This window comes from Kogia breviceps, chromosome 3 (genome assembly GCF_026419965.1).
Source record: "Kogia breviceps isolate mKogBre1 chromosome 3, mKogBre1 haplotype 1, whole genome shotgun sequence".
NCBI classification, from domain to species: Eukaryota; Metazoa; Chordata; class Mammalia; order Artiodactyla; family Physeteridae; genus Kogia; species Kogia breviceps.
This window is the reverse complement of record NC_081312.1, coordinates 121955154-121974721: the sequence shown is the minus strand read 5'-3', so window position 1 is coordinate 121974721 and position 19568 is coordinate 121955154. Positions and strand designations below refer to the sequence as shown.

At 38.1% G+C, this 19568-nt stretch overlaps 1 protein-coding gene across 16 annotated transcripts in view; it reads right to left on the bottom strand.

Moving 5' to 3' along the window:
* The window catches only part of AKAP13 (A-kinase anchoring protein 13), a 346588-nt gene that overhangs the window by 86482 nt on the left and 240538 nt on the right, over positions 1–19568 (bottom strand). For all 16 annotated transcript variants that reach the window (XM_059058814.2, XM_059058815.2, XM_059058817.2 and 13 more), the window contains 2 exons: positions 9050–9125; positions 3384–3520 (listed from right to left, as the gene is read on the bottom strand). In XM_059058814.2, the coding sequence (XP_058914797.1) occupies positions 3384–3520; positions 9050–9125 (213 nt within the window). The remainder of the gene's footprint in view (positions 1–3383; positions 3521–9049; positions 9126–19568) is intronic.

Here is a 19568-nt window from a genome sequence, read left to right as displayed (position 1 = left end):
GCACAATTCTTCTAACTTTTCTGTTTCAGAATTTTTAAAATAAAATGTTGGGGAAAAAAAATGCCTGATGGCTTTCTTAACCAGCGTTATACCATATAGGTATGATATAGATATGTATATAGAGAGGTGTAAACATTATATACACTTATATACATAGAAATATAGAAATAGCTATGCAGTTTGTATCTTATTACTACACCTGAAGGAATCATGCTTAATATTGCCAAAATACTAGTCCTTTAATTTTCATTCATTTACTTGTCAAATACTTATAAATTATTATCTATTATATTATACACAGGGCACTGCCATGTGCCTTGAAAATAAAAGCTCATATTTTAAAATCCTAATGTATGCCAATCACTTAATCCATTTATGTGCAATACTTTATTTAAGTATCCGATAGCAAGCATCAGCCCTGCTTCACAGTTCTGAAATTACAATAATTTCAATACTTATGCATAAGTGATTATAGTTTTTCTAATTTGGATTCTGTAAACATATTTACTTTTATCTCTAAAAGTTTAAAATAAAAGGTAAATTTTTGGCTTGGAGTTTAAGTACTTGAGAGCAAACTACAGCATAGGAAATAAAGGATTTTCCTTTAAGGGTTAGCATCTTAGGGGAGTTACTTTGATTTTCTTAATCAATTGTGGATATGTCTTATAACTTGGAGGAAAAAACAAGGTGTAAGGGCTTTACTTTACCTCTGGAAAAAGAGGCTATTAGTATTTTCTGTGGCCTTCAATTATCCTTTTGGATAACAGAGTGGCCCAGATCGTGTGTTTTATGATCACACTTTTCTTTCTTAGCTAGTGCCAGAAAGCATCCTAGGATTTCTTCTCACGTTAAAAACAAAATTTAAATTTTATGCTGTTGATCTATGGAAAAGAAAGAACTTCGAAAACGAGCAAATATCCATAAGAATAAACATGAAGCTCTCAACGCTCACCAAAGAGTCATACTTGCCAGGAGGCAGGCATACTTAGTGGAAACATAAGATTAAGTGGAAAGTTCTGACAAACACTGCAGGCTAATGTTAAAGAGACCTCTGTTAAGGCCAGAGTCACACAAGTGGCTGCAGGAAGTGACCTAATGCACCACTCATGGTTCGCAGAAAAGGATGTTGCAATGCCTTGGCTACAGATTATTTTTTAGAGAAGGGAGAGTGGGAGGGCTGGAGCCTGAGAAGAAACTCTGGGACAGTCTGATGTTTCACAGTACATGTTGTGTGGATGACCACAGAGGAGGCTTTTAAGGAAGTACCTGATGGCCTGTCTGCCACTGCCATGCTTCTATATAAAAAAAGCACTGGTTATTAAAGCAGGTGTCTGGAAGTTGAGAGCAAAATAACAGAAAATGAACAGATTTCAGAGTTAGGGCTAAGTACAAATCTCAATTTTGTTACTTAACAGCTGAGTAATTTTGAGTAAACTTCTTTACCAATCAGAGCCTCTATTTCCTCAGGAGTATAATGAAGATAAGATCATCCACCCTGCAGGGTTGCTGGGAGCATGAAATGTGATCACATACGTAAAAAATTCTGTTCAGTGCCTAGTATAAAGTAAGTATTTTGTACCCTCCAAACCTCGCCCCAGGCCATCAGACATTCTTCTGTCAGCATGAAGAGGTGAAACTGCATCCGCCATTTCTAGACTTCCTGAGGCACCCCCGTATGAAATGTTGGTAAAAGTTTATTCAGGGATATGCTTCGACCTTTAAAAACTGTATCTGTCCAGGCATCCTGAAAAAACTGCCAAATCTAGCACTGGCCATTTGTATGAACAATCTCCTAGTGCTTTTGGCAGTTCGAATAATTAGGTAAAACGTAGTAAATTCTAATTCTCCTTAGCTAGTAAAATCATTCAATTTAGTAACCAGAAATAACTATCATTCTGCAGAGATGGTAACACTCAGGGCAAGCTATCACGCACCTAGGAAGTTCAAGCAATTATTTCTTAATGGAAACTTTGCAATTTGTTAAAAATTTCTTACTAAGAAAATTTTCACACATATACAAATGTTTAACAAATCCTCATGTATTCATGACCCAGCTTCAGTGATTACTGATGACTGTTTTAAAGCTGGAACTTAGAGCTATTATCTAATGTATTTATCTCAGACAAAAGCAATACATTTTTAAAGACATGCACCTTTGGAATGGTATTCCCCTTGGGAGGAGGCAGACACTTTAGGAGTCCTTACAATGAAAACCTCAAAATCACAGTGGAAATTACCTAAATTCTGTTGGTTAAAAAAAAAAAGATCATATTGGTGTCCCTCTCCCTAAATAACTTCAGAGAAGGACAGATCCTCCAAGTTGTGTGGACTTTTTACTTTACAGAATCCCTTCTATGAGTAACAATTCCATGAGTCTTTCCAAGGCCCTCTGGAAGACAATGACCACAAGGAAAAGGAACGAGGAAAAGGGCGAGGAAAAGGGCGAGGGGAGGCCAAGCGGGCATATGAGAGCCGCTGAGCCAAAATGAAGGGAAAGTGAAACTAAATGCACAGAGGCTTAAATATATTCCAGACCAGAGTCCCAGAACGGTAAGCCTTCTCCTAGCGTAACTTTTAAACCCAGCATCATCACGCTGCCTTGGAGAACCTAATCAGCCACTAACCCAACTGCTCTCACCACTTCTCCAAAGTCATCGTGAACCCTCACAAGTGTCTGCACAGCTGCCATGTTTCTGCCCCCTCAACCACTCTCTATTATAAAGACAAGCACTTGTGGCATATAACCGAGTACCATTTGCTGATCCTGCTGTGGGAAAGAACTCTATTCTTCTTAGGAGACAAAATCAACCTTGCTGCAACTAGATACAAACATAAGCAAAAGAAAGCAACCCCACACACACTCTCTTAGAGCCTCAAATTATATGAAAACACGAGGTGATTCATGTGGATGGGCTTGGCTTTTCACTAGTGAAAAAGCTTGGATTCCTGAGCAGAGCTCTAGAAACTTCCAATTAAGCAGGCTCGATGAGGACGAATGACATCACCAAGCTCAGAAGTGAGCCTCAGGCCTAAATACATTAATCAGAAGGCTCTGTGGTTAGTTTATACACTTGACATCATACAGTCCGAGCTGTGGTTCCCCTTCCTTCCCCCTGAGAAGTATTCACTGTCATCTGATTTAATTCACATTAATGGAACTTTCATTTCTTTAGGCTTCAATGTGAGCTTCAAAACCTGTATGTAACCAGACATGATTCTACAGAAAATAAAGTGGCCAAGGCCTCTTTCTAAGGCCTGGCAACCTGGAGCTTCATTCTCTGAAAGGGAGCATTTACACTTCTCTAAGACCTGAAGAGAAGCCCTGTAAGGCTAGTAGGAGTCACATCTTACTAGCAGGAGTCACACACTGAGGCCAACAGTACCTTGGAGAAGATAATGCTGTCCACTTCTTCACTGTGTGAGTGAAAGAGGTCAGAATCACTCCCAGATTCTCTTTTAAGGACACCTTGTTTTGAGGCACACTCTCTGCCCAATCCAACTTCCAGGAAGTTATCACATTCTGAAAAAGAAAATTTATTCAACCTCTGCTTTAAAAAAAAATCAGTTTCTTTTCATTCCAGCCTTTTAAATCAACCAACTGATCAATCTCCCTCCCTCCTCATGCTAAGAAGCTGTAAAGGACACAGTTGAATTAGTAGCTTTCAATTCTCAGTTGATACAGTTACTACAGGACAACCATGAGTTTGTCATGTAAACCACAGGTACAGAAAGATAAAACAATGATTTAGAACCATAATTCCACCTATGTATTTAAATAATGATCTTTTCCTCCCGGTAGTTACAGAATTTATTTCTTTTGCTACCAAAATCAGAAGTTCCTTATTATGAAACTATGTGATAGGGTTTGTGGGCAATTTCTGTTTTGAGACTTAAGTTCTTTCTGGAAACTTGTTACTTTATCAAAATACCAAGATAAAAGACAAAGGGGGAGCATAACTAATAAAACATATCAGTGTATTAAACTCACGGGTTCTATTAAGCAATAACAGAAATATAACTATTTAAATTCTCGTACCTTAAACAGATCTGACATTGGATGAATAATGTGATGAAGAAAAATATATAATGTAGAAACTGTTTTCCGTTCAACAACTAGGATATGGACTCTGGTGAACCAGACAGAGGACGCCTTGATAGAAATATTACATTGGTACATCGAGGGATTCTAAAGATTTGTATGCTTAAATTAGCAAAGTATTTAACCTATTTTCTTCTTTAACTCTGTAAACAAAAAGGACGTGATCTGATAACAACAGAGATAAAAATATCTCTATGTACATAGTGAAACCAAGAAAGACATCAACCTCCTTCAAGAAGTTTTGAAGAATGAAGCATTTCCATTCTAGTTAGCATCATGCATGAATTGGAAAAACATACGTATGTTTATCAAACCTGCAGGGTGATACTAAGTGATGAGGGACAGAGTAGATAACCTGGCTACCTGGCAGTTCATGAGAACTCTACCTGGAGGTTTTGCTTGAAAGCAAATTCAAGAGGAGTTGACAATACAAGGTTATGGCAAAACAAACAGAAATACTAATAGTTTTAGGCTCTGTTAATAGAAAATGCACCCAAATCCAAAGTGGGGACAGTCTGGCCAGTATGTGCCACCAACACTGCACCTATACGGTTGTGTTTGTTCCTAAATATTGATAAATTAAATTAAAACACTGATAAACAAAAAGCATGCATGGTAATGAGGTCACCATGAGTGGAAACACCTGAGATACATTCAGGTTGCAGAGGAGCTTGAAGAAAATGTGTCTGAGGATGGCTGCAGATTTGCCCTGTGCCATTCAGGAGGGAGAACAAAGCCCGCCAAGTGGAAGTCAGAGCTTCACTATAACAGGGCTTCAGGCCATAGGCTGGCAGCCTTATAAAGTCATGAGGCTCGTTCACCAGAAGGGCTGGAGCAAAGGCTGAGCGACCGTGGCGAGACATTTCGAAAAAGCTGTCTGCGCAGAAGTGGAAGTGGAGACTGAACTAGATGACCCCTAATGTCTCTTACAGTCTATGCTTAGACGATAAGTGTGTGTGTGTGTGTGTGTGTGTGTGTGTGTGTGTGTGTGTACAGGTCTGTGTTCAGAGATAATGAGAAGAGGAAGTTTTTCTTATCTAAATTAACTAATAATTGATCATCAATCAATAAATAACTTGCCCTGCATTAGCCAGGAATCTTAGAGGAAGGGTCAAAGAGGCACTGCACTGATACAGGTCATGATTCACTTGTCAATAAAATTACCTTTTCTATTAGTTAGTCATTTGACTAGGTACTGGGAATTATCCAAATAAAAAGAGATGTCTAATGTTTGTGTGTATGTGGGGGGGGGTAGTTTACAATTTTGTAGTAGAAATGAATATATTAAGAGGTAATTTCAACACAGAAGTACAGAAAGGATGCCATAGGAATAGAGGCACGGCCCGTAGATTAATCTGAAAATGTTTCAGTTAAAGAAAAAATTACCTTGGTCCATTTCAGTCTTGGTCCAAACTATTTCTGAGTATGTTAGTTAATGGGAATAGCCTTGCCTTTAAAAGACTGGAAATCATGGGGATTCTGGAGTTCTGGTCCCTTTTTTCCCACATCTCAGAGTATGTACTAACTTAGGTGGAGCTGGTAGCTGTGATTTTTCTACTTGTTCCCCCCACACCTTTTCTCCACTTGGAAAACTCAAAAACTCCACTCCATGGTTGAGGGGAAAATAGGGGGACTGGCCAAGGAAAGAAAGGGCTGCTGCAGCAACTATGCTAAGGTGCTAGCTGTCCAGCTGGCAGTCAAACAGACCACGTCCCAATTCCCGACCTGGAAAACAGAGCAGCTCAAGACATTCTAATGGAAAATCCACGGGGAAGATCCAGACTCAGCCCTGATAGGAATACCTCACCCAGAAAATAAATCCAAGCCAGCACTACAAGGGACCACAAACCAAGTATGGGATGAGAATCTGATGCTGTGATACAATGTTGGTTGGTGAGCTGGGGCGGAGGGAAGACTATGAAAACAAGGAACAAGGGAGAGAAAAGGACCTTAAGCCATTATGAAACCCCACAAATGGAAGTGGGGGGGACCCTAAGGCAGAGCTAATCTATACCCCATTTCACATGTGTTGACAATTTTCAAAATGGATGAAATCTTTCCTTTCTTCTTACATGCCTCCTTCCTAAGGAAAAAAGTGGAGCAGCAAACAAAGGTATAAACAGGAACGAATGATCATTGGTTTCAGAGTGAGGCTGATGAGGCTCAAATCTGGATCTGAATACTTACAGCAAAAAGATCCCAGGCAAGAAGGAATTTGACCCTCTAAGTTTCCATTTCCATACCAATGAAATGGGATGATTTGTACCTCCCTAAAATAGTTGTAGGGATGGTTAGAAATAATTTATACATATAGTAAACAGAACTCTGCCCCTGAGTACACAGCACGCATGTGATAAACATGCCTAATGGAGTTAAGGCTTCATTAACCTGTAACGTGTGATTTGACAAGTATCCAGTAAGGACATTACACCTTGAGGTGGGCCAGCCCCATTTTATGACCCATATATAAATCTGTCTATAACTTTTGTGTTCTGAACCACTAGCTTTTTAAAAGCTAAAAAAATGTGTACTTTTAAAGTGCTATCTAGTCTTTTAGGTTTCAATTATATATATGTAAACAAATTATAGTTGGGGAAGGGTAGGAAAACTTAGCAGCAGCCCACTCACTGGGCTTTGCGGAACCACGTTAATCATAATGCATCTGTATTTATTTCTATTTAAATAGGTTTGCATTTATCCTGGATTGAAGAGTATACAAAGTGATTTTAAATGTTACTATCTTATTTAGTCTAACACTACTGCTCTCTTGAGCTGTGTTTAAAAGTAAAATAAAGAGGGCTTCCCTCGTGGTGCACTGGTTGAGAGCCCGCCTGCCGATGCAGGGGACATGGGTTCGTGCCCCGGTCCGTGAAGATCCCACATGCCGTGGAGCGGCTGGGCCCGTGAGCCATGGCCGCTGAGCCTGCGCGTCCGGAGCCTATGCTCTGCAACGGGAGAGGCCACAACAGTGAGGCCCGTGTACCCCCCAAAAAAAAAGTAAAAGAAAGAAACCTACATGACTGAAAGTACCTAGAATTCACAAAAAACCAAAAAACTATGCCTAAAATTAAAATCTCAGATCTGAAGTTCAGAAGCATAATCCAGATCTGGGGTTTTGATAAACTGAAGTTTAAAAAGAATCACTCTAGGGCTTCCCTGGTGGCGCAGTGGTTGAGAATCCGCCTGCCGATGCAGGGGTCACGGGTTCGTGCCCTGGTCCGGGAAGATCCCACATGCCGCGGAGCAACTAAGCCCGTGAGCCATGGCCGCTAGGCCTGCGCGTCTGGAGCCTGTGCTCCGCAACGGGAGAGGCCACAGCAGTGAGAGGCCCGCATACCACAAAAAAAAAAAAAAAAAAAAAAAGAATCACTCTAAAAAGACCAAAGTCTTTTTGGGGGCTGGGGCATGGAGAAGGTCAACAAAATTCAAGATTATACCCTGGGGAAAATGCTCAGGGGTTCAAAATTCATTTCCTTAAACGAGTAAAATAAACTGCAGCATGTGAAGAAACTTCCTGTGAATATTCAAATTATGAGGCAAACTCTACATAGCAGACAATTTCACTGCTTGAGTGGTTGAGAGTAATTACACTTTTAGAAAAAGCCCCAAACAGCTTAAAGAACCAAAACATAGTAAGTACTATACTTTTAAGTAGGAGATTCTAGGGGGAGAGATGGGGAAAATGTCAAGTTAAATCTGTGAACAAGGTCAGTCTTATAATATTCGGAGACCCGAAACACAACTACAGCATAATAATATCCTTTAACCTCTTTCTCCACGTGAGAGAAAAATAGAAAAAAACTTTTCATATTTATTCTGACACTTCCTTTGGAGCAAAGTCAGAGGATTGAGAATCAGGAGGAAACTTCTCCGGAGATAGAGGATTTGAACCATCTGTCTTTAAATTTAATACTACTGCAGGACATCCACAGCTGAACTGTCTCTAAAAAGACCAGTAAATGAAAACTCAGTAATTTTTAAAGCAGGTCAGTGAAAATTGGGAAGGTTAACAGAGGTTTTGTTGGGTAAAGTCGACTCAAGAGCCCAAAATGCAAATTACCAGCTGCAAGAACAGGCAGAGAGACTTCAGTTACTCACCAGGTCATTCAGACTCTTCCCTTAAGAAAGGCCAGTAAGGCTTTAGGGATGGAAGACAATAGAGCACATAGACATTAGGGAATGTACCTTACATCACAGTGAATTACTGGCTAAACTTGGATAAAAAGTTGGAATTCCTAACTAACCACAGATCATGTGCTGTGTGTCATTAACCAGCAAGGTCTTAAGAGCATTGCCCTCATCCAATGCTACTAATACCTCATGGGTGCTTAAGGAAAGACTCAATTGCTGACAATACTTCCAAAGATTATGGGTCTCAATCTAGGCTACAAAGCAGAGGAACCACCGGAGCTTTTAAAGATTCTGGTGCCCAGACCACACCCCAGCCCAATTAAATCAGAATCCCTAGGGGCAGGACCCAGAGATCACTACATTTTTAAAGCTCCCTAGATAATTTCAATGCACAGCCAAAATCGAGAGCCCCAGGATTAGTCCTTAATAACACATATTTATAGTTTTTATAAATTTTCTATATTAAGAAACTTTTATCACATGTACATATATGCACAGCACATATGCCTTCACGATGAATTAATAAATCATAAAGCCACATGTGAAAACTTAATACTGAAGTGAAATTTAGGTAATTAAGTGTTCATTTTCAACTGTGAGACAAAATGACTACAAACCCAAATCACGTACACCCCTTCTTCTGATTTATCCAAACCCAAATCACGTACTCCCCTTCTTCTGATTTATCCCATTAATGTTCATGAAGGACAGACCTTGAAATCAAACAATCTGTTATTAGAGTGGGAATGTGGCTCTAGAAAATGGACATTTTGGATGCAGTTATTCAAGCAAATTGGAAGTTGGAGAATCCCCACGTACCTGGGCTCTGCGTGGGAGCCAAAAGAGATGCTGCACCTGGGCATGGCTCAATGGTACACCAGCTTTCTCGGTTTATCTGAAAAAAAAGAAAAAGAGATTGAGTTTCAGACAGTGAAGTAGTGTGGGATGTTTATACAGCTGCTGCAAGTATATCTACCACACCAACACTCCTATCTTTTTCTTTAATATTTTATTGCAAAGTGGGTAAAATTATGTCATGACAAAACCTTTTTCACAACACAACAAAGCAATCTATACTCAATTAAGACTCTAAAGAAACTGTCAGTAAAAGTTAGACATATAAAAGCAAAAGGAAAAAAGATACAAAGAGGAAGATCATGGTGCAGGCCAACGGTGAAATAAAAAAGAAAAATAAGTTAACAGGTGAAAAGGCTCAAATATTGAAATATGCATTTCACATCCTAGGTTGCAACTTAGAAAATGCAAAAATAATTCCTATTTATTCAAGAATTACTGTATGTTGGGCATCAGGTTAAGAATTCTACATATATTATTGCATTTAATCCCCACACTAGCTCCAAGAAGTTTGTAATATCTCTATCCAAAGAATAGCTACGCTTGGAGGAGGGAGTTGCTAAGGTAATAAATGGCAGGACTGGGAATGGAATACAAGCCTATGTGATTCTAAAGCATATTAAGAAGCACATACATCTGCCCTAAAATATTTTTTAAAAATTTAGCCTTTACAACTCCAAACCATCTTAACGTTATAACTTTCTACTTTCATTAGATTAAAAATAACGTAATTTTTAAAACTACCATAAGAGATTTCAACAGCCCTCTCTCTGTAATTGATAAAACAGGTAGACACAAAATCAGCAAGAATATACAAAGAACTTGGAAAACATCATCAACCAATTTGATTTAATCAACATATACTCAGTCTTTTACCCAACAATAGAATACACATTCTTTTCAAATGCACATGGTATGTTCATCAAGATAGAATCTATTCTGTCGTATAACACAAGTCTCAAATTTGAGGATTAAAATCATATTATCCCTGGTGGTGCAGTGGTTGAGAGTCCGCCTGCCAATGCAGGGGACACGGGTTCGTGCCCCAGTCCAGGAAGATCCCACATGCTACAGAGCAGCTGGGCCCATGAGCCATGGCCACTGGGCCCCCGTGTCTGGAGGCTGTGCTCCGCAACGGGAGAGGTCACAACAGTGAGAGGCCCGCGTACCGCAAAAAAAAAAAAAAAAAAAAAAGAAAAAAAATCATATTAAGCATGCTCTTTGACCACAACAATATCAAATTAGAAACCAGAATCAAAAAGATATCTGGAAAAACCCAATATTTAAAAAAATTTTAAAAAAACTTTTAAAAAGAAATCTTAAGGAAACATTAAAATCAGAAAATATCTCAAGCTGAATAAAAACAGAAATACCACATATGAAAATTTGTGAGATACAGCCAAAATAATGCCTAGAGCAAAATTTATAATATTAAATCCCTGTATTAGAAATGTCTCAAATCAGTAATCTAGGCTTCCACCTTAAGAACGTAGAGAGCAAAATTAACACAAAGCAAACATGGTAAGTAAAACAAAGAGAAGAAATCAGTGAAAGAGAAAATAGAAAAATAAAATCAATAAGATCAAAAGCTGGAACCTTAGAAGATCAGTTTACTGATATCAGTAAAACTTTAACTAGATTGACCAGAAAAGAATTCTAAGTTAAAAAGTACCAGTATCAGGAATTTAAAGGGGGACATCACTAAAGATCCTACAGACACTGAAAGGATAATAGGGAAATATCAATATTACTAACAAGAAATACAAGTTAGATGAAATGGAAGCATTTCATGAAAGACACAAACTACCAAAATTCTTTCAAGAAGATACAGATAATCTGAACACCCTTATTCTATTAAAGACATTCAATACATAGTTTAAAACCTTCCTGTAAGGAAAACTCCAGGCCCAGATGACTTCAGAGGTGAATGGCACCAGACATTTAAGGAAGAAATAATAGCAAACTCCTAAGGAAAACAAAAGAGGAGGGAACATACAGCTCATTTTATAAGCCCAGCATTACGCTGACACCAAAACTAGACAAAAACATAAGAAAATTATAAATCAATATCCTCAGGAACATAGACGAAAAAATCCTGAGCAAAAATTAGGAAACTGAATCCAGCAATATAGAAAAAAGATAAACATCGTGACTAAATTTATCCCAGTAAAATAAGGTTGGTTTAATATTTGAAAATCAATTTATTAACAGACCAAAACCTCCCACAAACTAATGATTATCAAGAGATGCAGAAAAGAATTTGGCAAAATTCAACATCTAAAACTCATAGAACACTGAAAACAGAAAGGAAATTCCTCAACCTGATAAAGGCCATCTATTTAAAAAATCCTGATACATCACTCTGAGATCAAAAACAAGGCAAGAATGTCCACTTCTCAGCACCATTATTCAACATGTACAGGAGGTTCTAGTCAATGCAGTAAAGCAGAAAAAGAAATAAAATGCACAGATGTAGAAAAGAAGTAGTTTTACTACTTTATTCATAGATGGCATGATTATCTATGGAGAAGATCTCAAGGAATCTACAAAAATGCTACTAGAATAAACGAGTTTAGCAAAGCTGAAGGTTATAAAGTCAATGTACAAAAGAAAATCAATACTAGTCCTATATATTAGGAGTGAACAATTAAAAATTAAAGTTAAAAACAAAAATGATATAATTTACAATAGCCTCAAGAAATATAAAATAATTAGGCATAAATTTAATAAAATATGAGCAAGACCTGTACTCTAAACACTGCAAAACACTACTGAGAAAAATGAAAGCATGCTTAAATAGAGACACCATGTTCATAGATCAGGAAACTCAATTCTGTTAAATTGCTAATTCTCCCCAATTCATCACTACTTGATCTCAAGACTTACTATATATAAAAACTTTTTTGGGAGACTGGTTCAGGATGGCGAAGTAAAAGGACCTGCGCTCATTCCCTCTTGCGAGGGCACCGAAATCACAACTAACTGCTGAACAATCATCGACAGGAAGACACTGGAACTCACCAAAAAACATACCCCACATCCAAAGACAACACAATGAGACGGCAGGAGGGGCGCAATCAATAAAATCAAATATCATAACTGCTGGGTGACTCACAAACTGGAGAACACTTATACCACAGAATTCCACCCACTGGAGTGAAGGTTCTGAGCCCCACATCAGGCTTCCCAACCTGGGGGTCTGGAAACGGGAGGAGGAATTCCTAGAGAATCAGACTTTGAAGGCTAGCGGGGCTTGACTGCAGGACTTGGACAGGACTGGGGGAAACAGAGATTCCACTCATGGAGGGCACGCACAAAGTGGTGTGTGCATCAGGACCCAGGGGAAGGAGCAGTGACTCCATAGGAAACTGAACCAGACTTACCTGCTACTGTTGGAGGGTCTGCTGCAGAGGCGGGGGTGGCTGTGCCTCACCGTGAGGACAAGGACACTGGCAGCAGAAGTTCTGGGAAGTACTCCTTGGTGTGAGCCCTCCCAGAGTCTGCCATTAGCTCAACCAAAGAGCCTGGGTAGGCTCCAGTGTTGGGCTGCGTCAGGCAAAACAACCAACAGGGAGGGAACCCAGCCCAACCCATCAGGAGAGAAGCAGACTTAAGTTTTACTGAGCTCTGCCCAATAGAGTAACACCCAGTGCTACCCACCACCAGTCCCTCCTATCAGGACACTTGCACAAGCCTCACAGATAGTCTCATTCATCAGCAGACAAGCAGACTGAAGTTTTACTGAGCTCTGCCCAACAGAACAACACCCAGCACTCCCCACCACCAGTCACCAGTCGCTCCTACCAGGAAACTTGCACAAGCCTCACAGATAACCTCATCGACCAGCAGAAGCAGAAAGAACTAGAACCCTGCAGCCTGTGGAACAAAAACCACAATCACAGAAAGACAAGATGAAACAGCAGAGGGCTATGAATCAGATGAAGTAACAAGATAAAACCCAAAAAAAACAACTAAATGAAGTGGAAATAGGAAACCTTCCAGAAAAAGAATTCAGAATAATGATAGTGAAGATGATTCAGGACCTTGGAAAAAAAATGGAGGCAAAGATCAAGAAGATGTAAGACATGTTTAACAAAGACCTAGAAGAATTAAAGAACAAACACCTAGAATAATTAGAGATGAACAATACAATAACTGAAATAAAAAATACACTAGAAGGAATCAACAGCAGAATAACTGAGGCAGAAGAACGGATAAGTGACCTGGAAACAGGATGGTGGAATTCACTGCCATGGAACAGAATAAAGAAAAAAGAATGAAAAAAAATGAAGACAGCCTGAGACTTCTGGGACAACATTAAACACAACATTCGCATTACAGGGGTCCCAGAAGGAGAAGAGAGAGAGAAAGGACCCGAGAAAATACCTGAAGATATCATAGTCGAAAACTTCCCTAACATGGGAAAGGAAATAGCCACCCATGTCCAGGAAGTGCAGAGAGTTGCAGGCAGGATAAAGCCAAGGAGAAACACACTGAGATGCACAGTAATCAAACCGGCAAAAATTAAAGACAAAGAAAAATTACTGAAAGCAAACAAAGGAAAAACGACAAATAACATACAAGGGAACTCCCATAAGGTTAACAGCTGACTTCTCAGCAGAAACTCTACAAGCCAGATGGGAGTGGCATGACATATTTAAAGCGATGAAAGGGAAGAATCTACAACCAAGATTACTCTGCCTGACAAGGGGCTCCTTCAGATTCGACAGAGAAATCAAAAGCTTTACAGACAAGCAAAAGCTAAGAGAATTCAGCACCACCAAACCAGCACCACCAAAAAACAAATGCTAAAGGAACTTCTCTAAGTGGAAAACACAAGAGAAGAAAAGGACCAACAAAAACAAACCCCAAACAATTAAGAAAATGGTAACAGAAAAATACATATTGATAATTACCTTAAACGTGAATGGATTAAAATGCTCCAACCGAAAGACACAGGCTTGCTGAATGCATAGAAGTACAGGACTCATATATATGCTGTCTACAACAGACCCACTTCAGACCTAGTGACACATTCAGACTGAAAGTGGGGGGATGGAAAAAGATATTCCATGCAAATGGAAATCAAAAGAAAGCTGGAATAGCAATACTCATATCAGATAAAATAGACTTTAAAATAAAGAATGTTACAAGAGACAAGGAAGGACACTACATAATGATGAAGGGATCAATCCAAGAAGAAGATATAACAATTATAAATATATATACACCCAACATAGGAGCATCTGAATACATAAGGCAACTGCTAATAGCTATAAAAGAGGAAATCGACAGTAACACAATAATAATGGGGGACTTTAACACCTCACTTACACCAATGGACAGATCATCCAAACAGAAAACTAATATGGAAACACAAGCTTTAAATGACACAACAGACCAGAGAGATTAAATTGATATTTATAGAACATTCCATCCAAAAACAGCAGATTACACTTTCTTCTCAAGTGTGCACGGAACATTCTCCAGGATAGGTCATATCTTGAGTCACAAATCAAGCCTCAGTAAATTTAAGAAAATTGAAATCATATCAAGCATCTTTTCTGACCACAACGCTATGAGATTAGAAATCAATTACAGGGAAAAAAAACATAACAAACACATGGAGGCTAAACAATACATTATAAATAACCAAGAGATCACTGAAGAAATCAAAGAGGAAATAAAAACATATCTAGAGACAAATGACAATGAAAACAAGACGGTCCAAAACCTATGGGACACAGTAAAGGCAGTTCTAAGAGGGAAGTTTATAGCAGTACAAGCCTACCTCAAGAAAAATCTCAAACAATCTAACCTTACACCTAAAGGAACTAGAGAAAGAAGAACAAACAAAACCTAAAGTTAGTAGAAGGAAAGAAATCATAAAGATCAGAGCAGAAATAAATGAAATAGAAACAAAGAAAACAACAGCAAAGATCAATAAAACTAAAAGCTGGTTTTTGAGAAGATAAACAAAATTGTTAAACCATTAGCCAGACTCAACAAGAAAAAGACGGAGAGGACTCAAATCAATAAAATTAGAAATGAAAAAGGAGAAGTTACAACACTGCGGAAATACAAAGCATCCTAAGACACTACAAGCGACACTATGCCAATAAAATGGGCAACTAGGAAGAAATGGACAAATTCTGAGAAAGGTATAACCTTCCAAGACTGAACCAGGAAGAAATAGAAAATATGAATAGACCAATCACAAGTAATGAAACTGAAACTGTGATTAAAAATCCTCCAACAAACGAATGTCCAGGACCAGATAGCTTCATAGGTGAATTCTATCAAACATTTAGAGGAGAGCTAACACCAAGCCCTCTCAAACTCTTCCAAAAAAGTGCAGAGGAAGGAACACTCCCAAACTCATTCTATGAGGCCACCATCACCCTGATACCAAAAGCAGACAAAGATACTAAAAAAAACGAAAATTATAGACCAATATCACTGATGAATATAGATGCAAAAATCCTCAACAAAATACTAGCAAACAGAATCCAACAACACATTAAAAGGATCATACACCATGATCAAGTGGGAATTATCCCAGGGATGCAAGGATTCTTCAATATATGCAAATCAATCAACATGATACACCATATTAACAAACTGAAGAATAAAAACAATATGATCATCTAACAGATGCAGAAAAAGCTTTTGACAAAATTCAACACCCATTTATGATTAAAAAAAACTCTCCAAAAAGTGGGCATAGAGGGAACCTACCTCAACATAATAAAGGTCATATATGACAAACCCACAGCCAACATCATTCTCAATGGTGAAAAACTGAAAGAATTTCCTCTAAGATCAGGAAAGAGACAAGGATGTCCATTCTCACCACTATTATTCAACACAGTTTTGGAAGTCCTAGCCATAGCAATCAGAGAAGAAAAAGAAATAAAAAGAATACAAATTGGAAAGGAAGAAGTAAAACTGTCACTGTTTGCAGATGACCTGATACGATATATAGAGAATCCTAAAGATGCCACCAGAAAACTACTAGAGCTAATCAATGAATTTGGTAAAGTTGTAGGATACAAAATTAATGCACAGAAATCTCTTGCATTCCTATACACTAATGATGAAAAATCTGAAAGAGAAATTAAGGAAACACTCCCATTTACCACTGCAACAAAAAGAATAAAATATCTAGGAATAAACCTACCTAGGGAGACAAAAGACTCTTATATGTAGAAAACTATAAGACACTGATGAAAGAAATTAAAGATGATATAAACAGATGGAGAGATATACCATGTTCTTGGATTGGAAGAATCAACATTGTGAAAATGATTATACTACCCAAAGCAATCTACAGATTCAATGCAATTCCTATCGAATCACCAATGGGATTTTTTTACGGAACTAGAACAAAAAATCTTAAAATTTGTATGGAGGCACAAAAGACCCAGAATAGCTAAAGCAGTCTTGAGGGGAAAAAAACGGAGCTGGAGGAATAAGACTCCCTGACTTCAGACTATACTACAAAGCTACAGTAATCAAGACAATATGGTACTGGCACAAAAACAAATATAGATCAATGGGACAGGATAGAAATCACAGAGATAAACCCACTCACCTATGGTCAACTAATCTATGACAAAGGAGGCAAGGATATACAATGGAGAAAAGACAGTCTCTTCATTAAGTGGTGCTGGGAAAACTGGAGAGCTATATGTAAAAGAATGAAATTAGAACACTCCCTAACACCATACACAAAAATGAACTAAAAATGGATTCGAGATCTAAATGTAAGACCAGACACTATAAAACTCTTAGAGAAAAACATAGGAAGAACACTCTGACATAAATCACAGCAAGATCTGTTTTGATCCACCTCCTAGAGTAATGGAAATAAAAACAAAAATAAACAAATGGGACCTAATGAAACTTAAAAGCTTTTGCAAAGAGCTTTTGCAAAGGAATCTACAAACAAGACGAAAAGACAACCTTCAGAAATGGGAGAAAATATTTGCAAACGAATCAAAGGACAAACGATTAATCTCCAAAATATATAAACAGCTCATGCAGCTCAATATTAAAAAAACAAACAACCCAATCCAAAACTGGGCAGAAGACCTAAATAGACATTTCTCCAAAAAAGACATACAGATGGACAAGAAGCACATGAAAAGCTGCTCAACATCACTAATTATTAGAGAAATGCAAGTCAAAACTACAATGAAGTATCACCTCACACCAGTTAGAATGGGCATCATCAGAAAATCTACAAACAACAAATGCTGGAGAGGGTGTGGAGAGAAGGGAACCCTCTTGCACTGTTGGTGTAAATGTAAATTGATACAGCCACTATGGAGAACAATATGGAGGTTCCTTAAAAAACTAAGAATAGAATTACCATATGACCCAGCAATCCACTACTGGGCATATACCCAGAGAAAACTGTAACTCAAAAAGACACAAGCACTCCAATGTTCACTGCAGCACTATTTACAATAGCCAGGTCATGGAAGCACCCTAAATGCCCACTGACAGACGAATGGATAAAGAAGATGTGGTACATATATACAATGGAATTACTCAGCCATATAAAGGAACGAAATTGGGTCATTTGTAGAGACATGGATGGATCTAGAGACTGTCATACAGAGTGAAGTAAGTCAGGAAGAGAAAAACAAATATCGTATCTTAACGCATAGATGGGGAACCTAGAAAAATAGTACTGATGAACCGGTTTGCAGGGCAGAAATTGAGACACAGATGTAGAGAACAAACGTATGGACACCAAGAGGGGAAAGTGGCAGGGGTGGTGGTGGGATGAATTGGGAGATTGGGAATGACATGTATACACTGATGTGTATAAAATGGATAACTAATAAGAACCTACTGTATAAAAAAATAAATTTAAAAAACAAAGTACTTTTAGAAGTTTGGATAATTTCCCAAAATGTAGAGATAGTGAAGGTTTTAGTTCACTGAAGTATTTGTTTTTGTATTGTTAATAGCTTTAGCTTTTGGAATGCTAAAATTAAACTAAACAAACAAACAAACAAACATTAAATAAAATCCATACCCCCCCCCAAAAAAAAAAAGAAATAAAGAAAAAGCTATATTGTGACTTCTTCCCTCGTGGTGCAGTGGTTAAGAATCCGTCTGCCAATGCAGGGGATACGGGTTCAAGCCCTGGTCCGGGACGATCCCACTAAGCCCACACGCCACAACTACTGAGCCTGTGCTCTAGAGCCTGCGAGCCACAACTACTGAGCCTGCGTGCCACAACTACTGAAGCCCGTGCGCCTAGAGCCCATGTTATGCAACAAAGAGAAGCCACCACAAGGAGAAGCCCGTGTTCCACAACAAAGAGTAGCCCCTGCTCGCTGCAACTAGAGAAAGCCCATGCGCAGCAACGAAGACCCAACGCAGCCAAAAATCAATCAATTTATTTTTTAAAAAGGCTATATTAATAAAGCCAGTTTGGTACTGGTATAAATACAGGCATACAGATCGAAAGAACAAGAGAGAATCCACAAATAGACCTTCACAGATATGACCTATTCATTTTTGACAAAGATGTCTAGGTATTCCAATGAGGAAAGAATAGGTTTTTAACAAATGATGTTGCAAAAATTGGGTGTTCATGTGAAAATAAATAAATCTCCCCCAAATCTCAAACTTTATATTGTCTATAAAAATGAGCTCAATATATATCTAAAAAACAACAAAACTTCTACAAGAAACAGGGGAATGTTTTTTGTGACACTGGGTTAGGCAAAGATTTCCTAGCATGCATTAAAAAAGCATGAAAAGAAACTTGTAAATTTGACTACGTCAAAATTCTTTTAAAGTCTTGCTCCTCAAAAGGCATTGTTAAGAAAATGAAAAGGCAAGCCACAGACTGGGAGAAAATATTTACAAAACATCTATCTTCTAAAGGACTGGTAATTAGAATATTAAAATATACATAACAACAACAACAACAAAACTTCTTACAATGCCATAAGACAAACATGCTTTTTCAAATAGGCAAAAGATTTGAATAAACATTTCATCAAAGAAGATTATGAATGGCAAATAAACACAGGAAAAGATGCTGAACACCGTTAATCATCAGGGAAAAGTAAATTAAAACCACAAGGAAATAACCGTCTATAGCCATTCAAATGGTTAAAATTAAAAACTGGTAATTCCAAGTGCTGCCAAAGATGGAGCATCTGAAACACTGGTAACATTGCTGGGAGAATGCAAAATAGTAAGTCACTTTAGAAAGTAGTTTAGCAGTTTCTTATAAAGTCAAACATATATTTATAGACAACATAGCAATCAATCCCACTGTGGTATTTACCACCCCCCAAATCAAAATATACCTTTACACAAAGACTTTTACTGGGATTTCATAGCAGCTTAATTCATTATAACCCCAAACTGAAAACAGCCCAGACCGTCATCAATGGGTAAATGGATGAATCAATTGTGATATATCATTCATTGCAATAGCCTCAGAATCAGA